General features: G+C 41.9%; 1 protein-coding gene across 3 annotated transcripts in view; it reads left to right on the forward strand.

Moving 5' to 3' along the window:
* The window catches only part of eps8a (EGFR pathway substrate 8a, signaling adaptor), a 44,744-nt gene that overhangs the window by 4,486 nt on the left and 22,190 nt on the right, over positions 1–18,068 (forward strand). For all 3 annotated transcript variants that reach the window (XM_062443459.1, XM_062443460.1, XM_062443461.1), the window contains exons 2-4: positions 12,158–12,241; positions 15,228–15,289; positions 17,851–17,918. In XM_062443459.1, coding sequence (XP_062299443.1) covers positions 12,180–12,241; positions 15,228–15,289; positions 17,851–17,918 — 192 coding nt within the window. In that variant the 5' untranslated portion in view covers positions 12,158–12,179. The remainder of the gene's footprint in view (positions 1–12,157; positions 12,242–15,227; positions 15,290–17,850; positions 17,919–18,068) is intronic.

An 18,068-nucleotide genomic window follows, 5' to 3' on the forward strand; every position in this document is an offset into this window, starting at 1 on the left:
GTTTTATTTTATCTTTTATCTTTTGAATTTATGATCAATCGATTAGCTTCAGTTTATTGATCGACTCAATAAATCGATGATATTGATTATCAGCTGTGATCGTGTTTCACTTGATTCAGTCGATCAGATCAATACTGGATTCTTTTTAAGTTCATATTTAATATCAATAACAACGTAATCAATCATTTTATTAACAGGAACTAAGAACCAGAGCTGCAGAGATTATTGATCAGCTGATCAATAGAAAATTAATCTGTAAATATTTTAATAATCGAACAATTTCAGTTTAAATACGTCACTTTTTCTTCTTTTTAATTTTATTATATCAACAAAATAATCAATCAATAATCGATGGAGCTGATTAATTGATCAGCTCTGATTTAAAGTGACACATGAGGACAATAAACACACTTATTGATCAGCTGTTTTCTGTTTCTCTCAGTAGTCCTGTTGTTTTGCTGCCGTTGTCAGCTGATCTTTGTTGCCATGGCGACGGCGAGCGGAGCGGGCCGAGTGCAAAGTTCATTAATGACGTGGTGTGTGTTTTATCGATGATTAACCAGCTGACTGAGAAACAGGAAGTCACAGCTGATTCAGATCAATATACAAAATAAATGTATTGATTAGTTTTAGTGACGCTGTTAAAGATTAAAAACAAAGATGACTCATCGATGACGAGTTCATGAAGACAAATAAAGTCATTAAAGGAGCAGCGCAGGTACTTTTGATAAGGACCTGTTTGTTTTCTTCTTTTCTTTTTTTCTTTATTGTTTTTAACCTTCATGTCAAAATACCCCGTCTGTTTTGACTGTTCCTTCCTTCCTACCTTCCTTCCTTCCTTCCTTCCTTCCTTCTGTCCTTCCTTCCTTCCTTCCTCCCTCCCTCCTTCTCTTTCTTTTCTTCCTCTCTCTTTCCTCCCTTCCTCCTTTCCTTCCTCCATCCCCCTTTCTTCCTTCCTTCTGTCCCTCCTTCCTCCCTTTCCTTCCTCTCTTCCTCCCTCCCTCCTTTTCTCTTTCTTTCCTCCCTCCCTCCCTCCTTTCCTTCCTTTCCTTCCTTCCTTCTTTCCTCCGTCCTTCCTTCCTTTCCTTCCCCCTTCCTCTTTTCCTTTCTCCCTCCCTCCTTTTCTCTTTCTTTCCTCCCTCCCTCCCTTCTTTCCTCCCTCCCTCCCTCCGTCCCTCCTTTCCTTCCTTCCTTCTGTCCCTCCTTCCTCCCTTTCCTTCCTCTCTTCCTCCCTCCCTCCTTTTCTCTTTCTTTCCCCCCTACCTCCCTTCTTTCCTCCCTCCCTCCCTCCGTCCCTCCTTTCCTTCCTTCCTTCTTTCCTCCGTCCTTCCTTCCTTTCCTTCCCCCTTCCTCTTTTCCTTTCTCCCTCCCTCCTTTTCTCTTTCTTTCCTCCCTCCCTCCCTCCTTTCCTTCCTTCCTTCCTCCCTCCTTCCTTCCCTCCTTCCTTCTTCCTCCCTTAAATACATATTAAAAACGAAGCAGAGTTTTAAATATGAAATAAAATCAAAGTTGCAACAACATCCTGTAACTATTAAATATTATTATTGATCTACTTTAAACTTTTTTTTCTTCATCATCTTTAAGACACGCCTTTATTTTGAAATTCCCCTGGCACACCTCCATACAAATGCCATCGTCACCATGGCAACGGCCTGTTTCTGTCGACTGTCCAATAAAGACTAAAATTATTATTACACACATACACACATATATATATATATACACACACATTTACACCTGTCAGCTGGTATATAAATCCCTCCCCCTCCCCATGCCCCCTCTCTTAGCCCCTCCCTCTCGCTTTAGCCCCCTCTATTAGGCCCCCTCTATTAGGCCCCTCCTCCACCTGCTCCTCCCTTTAGGCCCCTCCCCCTCCCTTTAGGCCCCTCCCCCACCTGCTCCTCCCTTTAGCCCCCTATCTTAGGCCCCTCCCCCTCTATTAGGGCCCCTCCCCCACCTAACCCTCCCTTTAGGCCCCTCCCATGCTCCTCCCTTTAAGCCCCTCCCCTCCCTTTAGGCCCCTCCCCCTCCCCCTCCCCCTCCCTTTAGGCCCCTCCCCCTGCTCCTCCCTTTAGACCCCTCCCCTCCCTTTAGGCCCCTCCCCCCCACCTGCTCCTCCTGAGTCATTAATTAGCGGCTTAGAGCAGCTCAGTAATCTGCAGCATGACGCTCGTCTCTCTGCTGCAGTGAAACTCACCTGAGGACTTCACCTCCAGGTAGGCCGCTAACTATCCATCATATTACCTCATAAATCATAATATTCACTCATTTAATCAGGAAGTCTCGTAAAGTAACGACAGTTTAATGTTTCTGTGTGAAGAGAAAGTTTATTCTGAGCGTATTTAACCTTTAAAGTTTCCTATAATCAGAATGTAAAGGTTGTGAAAGAGTAAAACAGAAAAAGTTATTGAGTCTTAAAAACTACAAATTATGATTTAAATATTTCTGGTGAAACATTTTTAATACTTTAAAAAATATTGAGTAAATATTAAATCTGTGAAATGATTTAAATGAGCTGAGATCTGAATGACTTCATTATTACTCTGATTAGATGTTAAACATAAAGCAACATTACACATATTAACATTTATTTATCACATTTAACCAGCGTCATGTGACTTATAATATAATATAATATAATATAACATAATATAATATAATATAATATAATATAACATAATATAATATAATATAATATAATATAATATAACATAATATAATATAATATAATATAATATAATATAACATAATATAATATAATATAATATAATATAATATAACATAATATAATATAATATAATATATTCCTTTATTAAACCCACAACGGGTACATTTGCATTATTACAGCAGCAAAGTGGACAATAAAATATAGAAGAACATCAATAAGAATAATAAATAACAATATATAAAGTATGAAAAACAATAACAGTAGAAATATATCATTAAATAAAAATAATAATAATAATTGTGACATTATTTACAGCACAACAGTAATATTAGTATTGAATGCCAATAAACCAGAGATTATATTGTTATTACACAGATTAAAATGAAGATAAAAAATATATATTGCACAGTTGAATTGAAATTCGTATTATATATGAAATGCTAATATTGCACAGCTTTGGACATTAAAGGTGCAGTGTGTATAAATTGTCCCTTCAGCACCATAATAACAGCATTTCTGTGTTTTACTGTGAACTGAGAGTCTGAATCTTTATTAATGATGTAAAATAAAAAGTGTGATTTATTATTTGGTGATATTTTGGATTGAAGCTCAGAGACATTAATAACTAAATACACCTAACTGCTGCTGAGTCATGTTGATTTGATCTGTTTTTCACATCATGTATCAGTTTTGCTTTCTGTTTATAAGAGGAAACATTAATATAAATATATATTATTATTAATTAACAGCTGATAAGATAAAGTTTATGGAGCTGTTGGGTTAAACGTGCTGAATCCAGCTGCTCATTAACAACATGACACACTGACCCAGAAATGAAACAGTTTCTATTTTAACGGGCCGGGCTTCTCCAGATATTACGGTAAAAGTGGAGAATGCAGCTCTGCAGTCGTTGAACCTGTTGACATAAAAACATGGACAGTGTGCAGCGTGTTGGATAAGACGTGTTTTTATGATATTCCTCATGTGATAAAAAGCTGCTTCAGCTCATAAAACTTAAAAAGAGGTCAGTGAATGCAGCAGCAGTGTGTGTGAGAGGTCAGTGAATGCATCAGCAGCAGTGTGAGAGGTCAGTGAATGCAGCAGCATTGTGTGTGTGAGAGGTCAGTGAATGCAGCAGCCGCAGTGTGAGAGGTCAGTGAATGCAGCAGCATTGTGTGTGTGAGAGGTCAGTGAATGCAGCAGCAGCAGTGTGAGAGGTCAGTGAATGCAGCACCAGTGTGTGAGAGGTCAGTGAATGCAGCAGCAGTGTGTGTGAGAGGTCAGTGAATGCAGCAGCAGTGTGTGAGAGGTCAGTGAATGCAGCAGCAGTGTGAGAGGTCAGTGAATGCAGCAGCAGTGTGTGTGAGAGGTCAGTGAATGCAGCAGCAGTGTGAGAGAGGTCAGTGAATGCAGCAGCAGCAGTGAGAGAGGTCAGTGAATGCAGCAGCAGTGTGTGAGAGGTCAGTGAATGCAGCAGCAGCAGTGAGAGAGGTCAGTGAATGCATCAGCAGTGTGAGAGGTCAGTGAATGCAGCAGCAGTGTGAGAGGTCAGTGAATGCAGCAGCAGTGTGTGTGAGAGGTCAGTGAATGCAGCAGCAGTGTGTGAGGTCAGTGAATGCATCAGCAGTGTGTGAGAGAGGTCAGTGAATGCTGCAGCAGCAGCGTGAGAGGTCAGTGAATGCAGCAGCTGCAGTGTGTGAGAGGTCAGTGAATGCAGCAGCAGCAGCAGTGTGAGAGGTCAGTGAATGCAGCAGCAGTGTGTGAGGTCAGTGAATGCAGCAGCAGTGTGTGTGAGAGGTCAGTGAATGCAGCAGCAGCAGTGTGAGAGGTCAGTGAAAGCAGCAGCACCAGCAGCAGTGTGTGAGGTCAGTGAATGCAGCAGCAGTGTGAGAGGTCAGTGAATGCAGCAGCACCAGCAGCAGTGTGTGAGGTCAGTGAATGCAGCAGCAGTGTGTGAGGTCAGTGAATGCAGCAGCAGTGTGAGAGGTCAGTGAATGCAGCAGCAGTGTGTGTGAGAGGTCAGTGAATGCAGCAGCAGTGAGACAGGTCAGTGAATGCAGCAGCAGTGTGAGAGGTCAGTGAATGCAGCAGCAGTGTGAGAGGTCAGTGAATGCAGCAGCAGTGTGAGAGGTCAGTGAATGCAGCAGCAGTGTGTGAGAGGTCAGTGAATGCAGCAGCAGCAGTGTGTGAGAGGTCAGTGAATGCAGCAGCAGTGTGAGAGGTCAGTGAATGCAGCAGCAGCGAGAGAGGTCAGTGAATGCAGCAGCAGTGTGAGAGGTCAGTGAATGCAGCAGCAGTTTGAGAGGTCAGTGAATGCAGCAGTAGTGTATGTGAGAGGTCAGTGAATGCAGCAGCAGTGTGTGAGAGGTCAGTGAATGCAGCAGCAGTGTGTGAGAGGTCAGTGAATGCAGCAGCAGTGTGTGAGAGGTCAGGGAATGCATCAGCAGTGTGAGAGGTCAGTGAATGCAGCAGCAGTGTGTGTGAGAGGTCAGTGAATGCATCAGCAGTGTGAGAGGTCAGTGAATGCAGCAGCAGTGTGAGAGATCAGTGAATACAGCAGCAGTGTGTGTGAGAGGTCAGTGAATGCATCAGCAGTGTGTGAGAGGTCAGTGAATGCAGCAGTAGTGTGAGAGGTCAGTGAATGCAGCAGCAGTGAGAGAGGTCAGTGAATGCAGCAGCAGTGAGAGAGGTCAGTGAATGCAGCAGCAGTGTGTGAGAGGTCAGTGAATGCAGCAGCAGCAGCAGCAGTGTGAGAGGTCAGTGAATGCATCAGTAGTGTGCGTGAGAGGTCAGTGAATGCAGCAGCAGTGAGAGAGGTCAGTGAATGCAGCAGCTGCAGTGAGAGAGGTCAGGGAATGCAGCAGTGTGTGTGAGAGGTCAGTGAATGCAGCAGCAGCAGTGTGAGAGGTCAGTGAATGCAGCAGCTGCAGTGAGAGAGGTCAGTGAATGCAGCAGTGTGTGTGAGAGGTCAGTGAATGCAGCAGCAGCAGTGTGAGAGGTTAGTGAATGCAGCAGCAGCAGTGAGAGAGGTCAGTGAATGCAGCAGCTGCAGTGAGAGAGGTCAGTGAATGCAGCAGCAGTTTGAGAGGTCAGTGAATGCAGCAGCAGTGTGTGAGAGGTCAGTGAATGCAGCAGCAGTGTGTGAGAGGTCAGTGAATGCAGCAGCAGCAGTGTGTGAGAGGTCAGTGAATGCAGCAGCAGTGTGAGAGGTCAGTGAATGCAGCAGCAGTGTGAGAGGTCAGTGAATGCAGCAGCAGTGTGTGAGAGGTCAGTGAATGCAGCAGCAGTGTGAGAGGTCAGTGAATGCAGCAGCAGTGTGAGAGAGGTCAGTGAATGCAGCAGCAGTGTGAGAGGTCAGTGAATGCAGCAGCAGTGTGTGAGAGGTCAGTGAATGCAGCAGCAGTGAGAGAGGTCAGTGAAAGCAGCAGCAGTGTGTGAGAGAAGTCAGTGAATGCAGCAGCAGTGTGTGAGAGAAGTCAGTGAATGCATCATGTATGTAGGTTAGTGTATGGGAGGTCAGTGAATGCATCATGTATGTAGGTTAGTGTATGGGAGGTCAGTGAATGCATCATGTATGTAGGTTAGTGTATGGGAGGTCAGTGAATGCATCATGTATGTAGGTTAGTGTATGGGAGGTCAGTGAATGCATCATGTATGTAGGTTAGTGTATGGGAGGTCAGTGAATGCATCATGTATGTAGGTTAGTGTATGGGAGGTCAGTGAATGCACCATGTATGTAGGTTAGTGTATGGGAGGTCAGTGAATGCATCAGCAGCAGTATGTGAGGTCAGTGAATGCAGCAGCAGTGAGAGAGGTCAGTGAATGCAGCAGCAGCAGTGTGAGAGGTCAGTGAATGCAGCAGCAGCAGTGTGTGTGAGAGGTCAGTGAATGCAACAGCAGCAGTGTGTGTGAGAGGTCAGTGAATGCAGCAGCAGCAGCAGTGTGAGAGGTCAGTGAATGCAGCAGCAGTGTGTGAGAGAGGTCAGTGAATGCAGCAGCAGCAGTGTGAGAGGTCAGTGAATGCAGCAGCAGTGTGAGAGGTCAGTGAATGCAGCAGCAATGTGTGAGAGAGGTCAGTGAATGCAGCAGCAGCAGCAGTGTGAGAGGTCAGTGAATGCAGCAGCAGCAGTGTGTGTGAGAGGTCAGTGAATGCAGCAGCAGCAGCAGTGTGTGTGAGAGGTCAGTGAATGCAGCAGCAGCAGCAGTGTGTGTGAGAGGTCAGTGAATGCAGCAGCAGTGTGTGAGAGGTCAGTGAATGCAGCAGCAGTGAGAGAGGTCAGTGAATGCAGCAGCAGTGTGAGAGAAGTCAGTGAATGCAGCAGCAGCAGTGTATGAGAGAAGTCAGTGAATGCATCATGTATGTAGGTTAGTGTATGGGAGGTCAGTGAATGCATCATGTATGTAGGTTAGTGTATGGGAGGTCAGTGAATGCATCATGTATGTAGGTTAGCGTATGGGAGGTCAGTGAATGCATCATGTATGTAGGTTAGTGTATGGGAGGTCAGTGAATGCATCATGTATGTAGGTTAGTGTATGGGAGGTCAGTGAATGCATCATGTATGTAGGTTAGTGTATGGGAGGTCAGTGAATGCATCATGTATGTAGGTTAGTGATGGGAGGTCAGTGAATGCATCATGTATGTAGGTTAGTGTATGGGAGGTCAGTGAATGCACCATGTATGTAGGTTAGTGTATGGGAGGTCAGTGAATGCATCATGTATGTAGGTTAGTGGGAGATAAATGAGTTGAACTCTCTGCAGAGATCTGTGGCCTCGATCACGACAGCAGCTCCAATCAGAGCGTTAATCAGTCTGCTCTCATTCTGCTCTCTGCCTCATTATCACTGCAGAGGTCACATGATCATTAAATCAATATCCGGGTTTCCACACTGCTGCTGTTTAATCTCAGTGGAAAATGTTCTCATTAAAGAAAAGCTCAGTGATGAATTACACCAAACAATTCATAAATCTGGTAAAACTACTTTATTCCTCCTCTCACATATATATCAGCATATTAATATAATAATATAATAATATAATAATATAATAATATAATAATATATTAATATAATAATATAATAATATATCCATTGTGTATATATGAGGTAATATCTGTTGTGCAGCTCTAGTCTGAATTGTGCTTCAGTGTTTGTGTTGATCTTCTCTGAGGAGGAAGGGATTAGATGTGTGTGTGTGTGTGTCTGTGTGTTTGTGTCACTGTGTGTGTGTGTCACTGTGTGTGTGTGTGTCACTGTGTGTGTGTGTGTGTGTGTGTGTGTGTCACTGTGTGTGTGTCACTGTGTGTGTGTGTCACTGTGTGTGTGTGTGTGTGTGTGTGTGTCACTGTGTGTGTGTGTTTGTGTCACTGTGTGTGTGTGTCACTGTGTGTGTGTTTGTGTCACTGTGTGTGTGTGTCACTGTGTGTGTGTCACTGTGTGTGTGTGTGTGTGTCACTGTGTGTGTGTGTGTGTGTGTGTCACTGTGTGTGTGTGTGTGTTGAACACATGGATGTAAATCTTCTTAATAATCCTCTTTTATTTATTTCGTCGGTTCAGCAGCTCAGACTCTCACATCTCGTCGGTGTATTTTATTGTGAAATCAGAGGGATCCTGTAGTTGTATTTTATTGTGAAATCAGAGGGATCCTGTAGTTGTATTTTATTGTGAAATCATAGGGATCCTGTTGGTGTATTTTATTGTGAAATCAGAGGGATCCTGTAGGTGTATTTTATTGTGAAATCAGAGGGATCCTGTAGTTGTATTTTATTGTGAAATCAGAGGGATCCTGTAGTTGTATTTTATTGTGAAATCATAGGGATCCTGTTGGTGTATTTTATTGTGAAATCAGAGGGATCCTGTTGGTGTATTTTATTGTGAAATCAGAGGGATCCTGTTGGTGTATTTTATTGTGAAATCAGAGGGATCCTGTAGGTGTATTTTATTGTGAAATCAGAGGGATCCTGTTGGTGTATTTTATTGTGAAATCAGAGGGATCCTGTAGGTGTATTTTATTGTGAAATCAGAGGGATCCTGTAGGTGTATTTTATTGTGAAATCAGAGGGATCCTGTAGGTGTATTTTATTGTGAAATCAGAGGGATCCTGTTGGTGTATCTTATTGTGAAATCAGAGGGATCCTGTTGGTGTATTTTATTGTGAAATCAGAGGGATCCTGTTGGTGTATTTTATTGTGAAATCAGAGGGATCCTGTAGGTGTATTTTATTGTGAAATCAGAGGGATCCTGTAGGTGTATTTTATTGTGAAATCAGAGGGATCCTGTTGGTGTATCTTATTGTGAAATCAGAGGGATCCTGTAGGTGTATTTTATTGTGAAATCAGAGGGATCCTGTAGGTGTATTTTATTGTGAAATCAGAGGGATCCTGTAGGTGTATTTTATTGTGAAATCAGAGGGATCCTGTTGGTGTATTTTATTGTGAAATCAGAGGGATCCTGTTGGTGTATTTTATTGTGAAATCAGAGGGATCCTGTAGGTGTATTTTATTGTGAAATCAGAGGGATCCTGTTGGTGTATTTTATTGTGAAATCAGAGGGATCCTGTTGGTGTATTTTATTGTGAAATCAGAGGGATCCTGTTGGTGTATTTTATTGTGAAATCAGAGGGATCCTGTTGGTGTATTTTATTGTGAAATCAGAGGGATCCTGTAGGTGTATTTTATTGTGAAATGGGATATAAATCAGTGTGTCAGGTTAAAGTTTAATTAAAGTCTTTTATTGTCAGCTTACATTTATTTTAATTATTTATTAATCTGAATCAGTTTTCAGTTTATAATGAAACAGAACTGGAGACTTAATTAATTAAAATGTTAAATAAAATATAAAAATAACAGAAAACATGAATAATTATTATTATTATTCAGGTTAGTTCATTAATTAAATCATAATTAATAATTCATTTATATTTAACTCAACTGTTTGTTTTGGTGGATTTTAAAATTAACAAACTTTTTTTTTTAAACATTTACGTGATTTATAAAAAATATAATAAAATAATAAAATCATTGTCAGAAGATCAAAGAGCATCAAATGATTCTGAATATTTGTTTTAATCAAAGTTTACTCAGTGTGTGTGTATAATGTGTGTGTGTGTGTGTGTGTGTGTGTGTGTTTGTTGAGTAAACCTGTACAGTTGATGACATCACAGGTGATCACATGACTCCTCTTATCTTAATAAGACTGTGTTTACACTCTCACGCTCCTGCGTTGCCACAGAAACGCCTCACAGTCACATACACACACACACACACACACACACACACACACACACACACAGACACAGCACTGTCAGCTGTTTGGTGTCGTCACGGCAACCAACATTTTCTACCCTGTGTGTGTGAAGCTACGAGCTGAATTTAACCCCCCTGTTGTACTCGAGTCAAGGAAGAAAGGAAAGGAGGGAGGGAAGGAAAGGAGGGAGGAAGGAAGGAAGGAAAGGAGGAAAGGAAAGGAGGGAGGGAAGGAAAGGAGGAGGGAGGGAGGAAGGACAGAAGGAAGGAACAGACGGGGTGAATTTGACCCGGGAGGACGACAGAAAGGATAATTTAAGAAATAAAATAAAAATATAAAAAGCTGCTTGATGAGAATATTGAAACATTTCCAGCAGATGAAGTTTTAATATAAAATCAAACTTAGAAACATTTTAATATTTCAGCAGTGATCATATTTAATGAGAGGAAACAAAAAAACCTGATGAACATTATTTGACTTTTAAAATAGTTGCAGCTGAATTTTCTATCGATCGATTTAATACTTAAAATATCCTGTTTAATATTTCAGTTAACTTTAATCACACCTGATCATCTCATGGATGTGTAACTGAAGGGAAATGTAAAGGCTTTTATAGATATTAAGGGGTTAATTATGGGATGTTAATGAATAGATTATTAACTGTAACTGAGAGAAACTGAACCGTCCTTCATGTCGTTTCATTGATGGTTTAAAAGGAGGAACATCAGCAGATGGGCTGTTTGTCCCTCATCACGGCCTCTCAGGTTCACACACACACACACACACACACACACACACACACACACACACACACACACACACACACACACACACATATATATACACACACACACACCAGCCTGTTGGTGCCGTTGTCGTCATGGATACGGACACCAAAATGGAGTCAGCGTGACTCCCGGCTGAATAAAAGATGAAGGGAACAGTGTGGGAAAAGCAATCACACATGGCTGCACTGTACACACACACACACACACACACACACACACACACACACACACACACACACACACACACACCTCTGCTGCTAATAACACACACACACACACACACACACACCTCTGCTGCTAATAACACACACACACACACACCTCTGCTGCTAATAACACACACACACACACACACACACACACACACACACACACACACACACACACACACACACACCTCTGCTGCTAATAACACACACACACACACACACACACACACCTCTGCTGCTAATAACACACACACACACACACCTCTGCTGCTAATAACACACACACACACACACACACACACACACACACACACACACACACACACACACACACACACACACACACACACACACACACACCTCTGCTGCTAATAACACACACACACACACACACACACACACACACACACACACACACACACCTCTGCTGCTAATAACACACACACACACACACACACACACACACACACACACACAGTTTAATCTGGTAAATTCAAACATCATCTATTAAATATTTTGCTGAATCATAAAATGATTTAAAGTCTTGAAGAATGAAACCTTATTAATTAATAACTGACGGTGAAAAGATGAATTAATGTAATTATGAACGTTAAGAGTTAATAATCATGTTTTATACGTTTTAAATCAAACAGTCCAGTTTGATCTCATGTGTGTCGGACCAGTAAAACCTTTATATAACATTTACATTACGCTGCTGCTGATTGATGTTTTAATAAATAACCACAGTATTTATTATTATATATATTAATAATATATTTATTTTTTCAGAGGACTGTATTCATTTATCCAGCAGGCCGATTCTGGCCCACGGGCCTTATATTTAACCCCCTGTTATAAATGAAGCTGCTGAATAAATATTTCTTACATACAGAAAACTTTATTATATTTAACCCTCCTGTTGTCCTCGAGTCAAGGAAGGAAGGAAGGAAGGAAAAGAGGGAGGAAGGAAAGGAGGGAGGAAAGAGAGAGAAGGAGGGAGGGAAGAAGGACAGACAAAAGGAAGGAAGGAAGGAAGGAAGGAACAGTCAAAACAGACGGGGTCAATTTGACCCGGGAGGACGACACGAAGGTTAATGATGATTTAATCCATTTTAGTAAATAATGTAATATATAAATGTCTCCAGTGAAGGAAACGCTTTGATTTCTGAAGGTTTATTTTACATTATTTAGAAGTTCAGATGTTAAACTAACTGGATTATAAACGTGATGTTTGTCTCTTTCCTCTCCAGCTGCCGTCCTCCCTGAAGCAGGATGAACGGGTATGAAGCTCCGTCTCTCGCCTCGGGCATCTTCAGCTCCTACGACGACCAGAAGTCAGTGTTTCATAATTAATGTTCATATTTAAGTTACATTAAACTCTCAGTCTGCACTTTCACTTCATTCATATTCTGCTCGTTGGTTCATTAATAATAATAATAATAATAATAAAAGACTATTTAATACTGAACAAGAATCCCTTAAAATATCCTTTTTAATATTTCAGTAAACCAGAATCCCTTAACCTTAATAAAACCTTAACCTCATCATTTAATGGATTTTGAGCTTTTTTTGGTAAAAACCTTTTTAAACCTCAAAGTTGTGTAAAACTCTAAATAAATATGTGTTCTGAGTTTGACATACCACAGTAAAGTGTGTTGTTAACCACCCTGCCAAATTTGAATGATAAAAAAAAATCGCCAAATATATGAAATAGGCTTCAAAGTTGTGTAAAAGTCAGCCTCTGTCTCTGCTCCTAAACGCTGTGGGAGTGGCCGCCGAGTCTGCTGAAGCCCCGCCCCCTACCAAGTGTCACCTGTCAATCAAAGTCACCACCTCTGTGGGCGTTCCCGCCAAGTCCGCTGAAGCCCCGCCCCCTACCAAGTGTCACCTGTCAATCAAAGTCACCACCTCTACCAGAAACATGGACGCTAGGTCTGAGAGCTTTCTGCGGCTAACTCAGCTGCTAGCTCGGTGGCTAACTCAGCTGCTAGCTCGGCGGCTAACTCGGCGGTTAGCTCGGCGGCTAACTCAGCGGTTAGCTCGGTGGCTAACTCAGCTAACTGGCTAACTTTACATTGTAGTAGTAGTAGTGTGTGCTGAATGTATTTATACCTCTACAGCAGCAGGGCGGGTTTATGCTAGCCTAGCTCCACAATTCAAATCTAAATGGTTGAAATGCTTTTTACACATTTTTTAGAAATACATTTATGACCTATTTAATGTGTTTACAAGAAAATCTTTAAGTGAAAAGCTGTAGATTCAGATTTTTCTGTGTTTTCAGGATAAATTCAACTTTAATTTTTTTAGTAAAACCTTCAAAGAAAGAAGAACATGGCGTCTTTTTCTCTTTCTAAGAACAGTTGAGCTGCATTGTTAACAAAGTGAAACAGTAAATGTGGAGCTGAGTGAAACCTGAGCTTCGACCTCTCTGCCTCTAATTGATCCGCTTATTTAATCAGTGGAGCTAATTTAACATCAGGTCAGTGAGCCGAGACCTGATCCACAAACCAGCTGCTGACCCTGGAACAGCAAAACCCAAATACTCTGATTCAGGTCATTAAACACATCAGTTAATTAAACCTTTAATACAGAAACCTACAAGTATTATAGTGATGTAGTATGCAGTATTACAGTAAAAGTACTTCAAACTGTACTACAGTAAAGTACTAGTACCTCTAACTGTACTACAGTAGAGTATAAGTACCTCAAACTGTACTACAGTAAAGTACAAGTACCTCAAACTGTACTACAGTAAAGTACAAGTACCTCAAACTGTACTACAGTAAAGTACTAGTACCTCTAACTGTACTACAGTAAAGTACTAGTACCTCTAACAGTACTACAGTAGAGTATAAGTACCTCAAACTGTACTACAGTAAAGTATTAGTTAATATAGTTCATTCTTAATAAATTAAGGAGATAATTAGTCTGATGATGATGATGATGAAGAGCTGCTCTCTGATTGGTCGAAGCTTTTAACACATTTAAAGGATCTAATTGGACTTCCTGTTTGCTGTCAACATGTTTATATGATTAATAAATGACCGTCGGAGCAGAGCCAATCATCAGAGTGACAGCTGCAGCGTCACATGACCTGCTGGGAAGTGTGAAGTGTGTTTAAATAGTGATGAGCGGCTTCATGTCTGCTGTGCTCGTCTCTCAGCTCGCCTCCATTATTCACCAGCTGGGCTCTCCGCTTACAGCTGATCCAGGTCGGCTGATCCAGGTCGGCTGGTCTGAGGTCAGCTGGTCTGAGGTCGGCTGGTCTGAGGTCAGCTGGTCTGAGGTCAGCTGGTCTGAGGTCAGCTGGTCTGAGGTCAGCTGGTCTGAGGTCTGAGGTCAGCTGGTCTGAGGTCAGCTGGTCTGAGGTCAGCTGGTCTGAGGTCGGCTGGTCTGAGGTCAGCTGGTCTGAGGTCGGCTGGTCTGAGGTCAGCTGGTCTGAGGTCAGCTGGTCTGAGGTCTGAGGTCAGCTGGTCTGAGGTCTGAGGTCAGCTGGTCTGAGGTCAGCTGGTCTGAGGTCAGCTGGTCTGAGGTCAGCTGACCAGGAGAAACAGGAAGAGGGCGAACATTTAAAATAACAGGAGGAGGAAGAAGAGGAGATATCTCAGTGGGCTTTGTTTTTCTAAACAGAGGAGGCAAAAAATACAACTGAGATCTGTCCGACTATTTAACCCTCCTGTTGTCCTCGAGATGGAAGGATGGAAAGAAGGAAGAAAAGGAGGAAGGAAGGAAGGAAGGGTGGAAGGAAGGAAGGAAGAAAAGGAGGGAGGAAGTAAGGGAAGGAAGGAAGGGAGGAAAGGAAAGAAGGGAGGGTGGAAGGAAGGAAGGAAGAAAAGGAAAGATGGGTGGAAGGAAGTATGGAAGGAAGGAAAGGTGGGAGGAAGGAAGGAAGGAGGGAAGGAAAGATGGAAGGAAGGAAGGAATGATGGAAGGAAGGATGGGAGGGAAGGATGAAGGAAAGGAAGGGAGGAAGGAAGGATGGAAGGGGTAAGGAAGGAAGGATGGGAGGAAGGAAGGATGGAAGGGGTAAGGAAGGAAGGATGGGAGGAAGAAAGAAGGAAGGAAGGAATGATAGAAGGATGGAAGGAAGGAAAGATGAAAGGAAGGAAGGAAGGAGGGAAAGAAGGAACAGTCAAAACAGACGGGATCAAGGTTAAAGGTTAAATCACAAACAGCGTTTCTTCGTCATCATGCTGATAAAACTAAATAAATAAAATACACATATTATAAAGTTATTCTGACATAAAGTCTCTGAGAGAAAAATCATTAACCATCAAACAGCTGATATAACACTTTTATTTATAATTAAATGTGTTTCAGTGGTCTGGACTCTCCTGAACCTCCCAAACATAAAGCCAAGTCTGGTGCCAAAGCTCTGTACGGTGAGTCCGCTTCTCTCTCTATTCTCTTTATTGGGTTTTTATTCTTATTATTTTATGTTTTTATTATTTTATGTTTTTATGTTTTTACACTGAAACAATAACTTCCTCTCATTGGACGTTGAGTCTGTGTGATTATCAGCGTTAACGTCGACACTGTTCGTCCTCCGTACATCAACACACAGCTGAGAGGAACTCTGGCTCCTGATTGGCTGCTGCGTTTTCTTCAGTGTGATGTTTCTGTTCACAGGAGAAGAAGAAATCTATTTCCTGCCTTCTGCCAAACATAGGAAGAGAAGTGTGTGTGTGTGTTACTGTGTGTGTGTGTGTGTTTTACTGTGTGTGTTACTGTGTGTCTGTTACTGTATGTGTTACTGTGTGTGTGTTACTGTGTGTGTTACTGTGTGTGTGTTACTGTGTGTTACTGTGTGTGTGTTACTGTATGTGTTACTGTGTGTGTGTGTGTTACTGTGTGTGTGTTACTGTGTGTGTGTTACTGTGTGTGTGTGTTACTGTGTGTTACTGTGTGTGTGTTACTGTGTGTGTGTTACTGTGTCTGTTACTGTGTGTGTTACTGTGTGTCTGTTACTGTGTGTGTGTGTGTTACTGTGTGTGTGTTACTGTGTGTTACTGTGTGTGTGTGTTACTGTGTGTGTTACTGTGTGTGTGTGTGTGTTACTGTGTGTGTGTGTTACTGTGTGTGTGTGTTACTGTGTGTGTGTTACTGTGTGTGTGTGTGTGTTACTGTGTGTGTGTGTGTGTGTTACTGTGTGTGTTACTGTGTGTGTGTGTGTGTGTGTGTGTTACTGTGTGTGTTACTGTGTGTGTGTGTTACTGTGTTACTGTGTGTGTGTTACTGTGTTACTGTGTTACTGTGTGTGTGTGTGTGTTACTGTGTGTGTGTGTTACTGTGTGTGTTACTGTGTGTGTGTGTGTTACTGTGTGTGTGTGTTACTTTGTGTGTGTGTGTTGCATGAACAGTTTCTTCTTTAACAGGTTTCTCTCCTGCAGCTCGACTCTGCTTTACTTCCTGTTCTCTGAGCTGCAGCTGATCATCATGTTTTTAGTTTTTCAGCAAAGAGATGAAAGATAAAAATTAAGTACAACCAGTGTAACCAGTACAACCAGTGTAACCAGTACAACCAGTACAACCAGTACAACCAGTACAACCAAATCTGTAACACTGTAACAAATCAAACACATGAATAAAATGACTCTGCATCACTTTGATCTCTCAGATGTTTCCTCGGACAAATGGAGCCACAGTTTCTTTACACACAGTTTCAGTAAGTTTAAAGAAAACTGAAAACATTTTAAAATTTCCCTGAAAGACAAAACTTCCCCAAAAACCCGAAAACCCAAAAACCTGCCGTTTCAAAGTCCAACTGAAATATTTATAATCACGGTTCTGACTCTGACCACAGAAACATAAACACATGTTAATAATCAGCTCAGTGATAATAAGTGTTGGTAAGATGATGAATTCATAAATCAGTTAAAGTAGATTTAAAAGCAGCATCAGGTTTGTTAAAATGTACATTTAGTATTTTAAGGAAGGAAAGAAGGAAGGAAGGAAGGAAGGAAGGGATGGAAGGAAGAGAAGGAAAGACAGATGGAAGGAAGGCAGAGAAGGAAGTGCATCATTGAAATATACATTTTCAACTGCCAAAATCTACAGGCAGGATACGGAGGCTCAGAGGTGCCAAACAAAACATAAATAACAACATTTTGTAAACACATCAGTTGGACTTTGAGGACCGTTACTGGACGTATGAACCTGGTTTTATAGCTGCTTTAACTTTAGGAAACAAACTGCTGACTCAGATCTGCTTTTATCCTTTTCTGTGTTTGCTGTTGTGTGTTTTTAAACCTTTTTAATCTCCTCAACGTTTCCCCTCAAACACGTAAAATAATAAACCTGAACAGTCTGTCAGTCCCTCCAGGATGTGATGGTGATGATTTTCAGTAAGGAAGGAAGGAGGGAAGGGAGGGAGGAAGGAAGGAAAGGAAGGAAGGACGGAGGAAGGAAGGAAATATGGAAGGACGGACTGAAGGAAGGAATGATGGAAGGAAGGAAAGGAGGAAGGAAGGGAGGAAGAAGGAAGGAAAGGAGGAAGGAAGGAGGGAAGAAAGGAAAGAAGGAAGGGAGAAAGGAAAGAAGGGAAGGAAGGATGTAGGAAAGAAGGAAGGTAGGAGGGAAGAAAGGAAAGAAGGAAGGGAGAAAGGAAAGAAGGGAAGGAAGGATGGAGGGAAGAAGGAACGAGGGAGGGAGGGAGAGGAAAAGAGGAAGTGAGGAAGGTGGGGGGAAGAAAGAAAGAGAGAAGGAGGGAGGGAGGAAGGGAAAGAGAGAAGGAGGGAGGGAGGAAGGAAGGGAAAGAAGGAAGGGAGGGAGGAAGGAAAAGAAGGAGGTAGGGAGAAAAGAAAGAGAGAAGGATGGAGCAAGGAAGGGAGGAAAGAAGGAACAGTCAAAACAGACGGGCCCAGATAATTCCCATCCTGGTGGGACTTTAGTGTAACGACTGCACCAAATGATCCGTAATGAAGATTTTCTTTTTATTCCTCAGAACAAAGAAAACATTACACCAAAAACAGCATCAACAGCCTGACGGACACATCGCAGTACCATGTGGAGGTGAGACCACAACACATGTTTCATTGTTTTTTTAATGTAATAAGCCGATAACACAATAACATAATAAGCAAGTAAATTAATGTCCTGGTAAAAAAAAAAAATGTAATAACTTATTGGCAATAACTTATAAATTATTAAGTCATCGGCTAG

The sequence above is a fragment of the Scomber scombrus genome, chromosome 22 (assembly GCF_963691925.1).
Source record: "Scomber scombrus chromosome 22, fScoSco1.1, whole genome shotgun sequence".
NCBI classification, from domain to species: domain Eukaryota; kingdom Metazoa; phylum Chordata; class Actinopteri; order Scombriformes; family Scombridae; genus Scomber; species Scomber scombrus.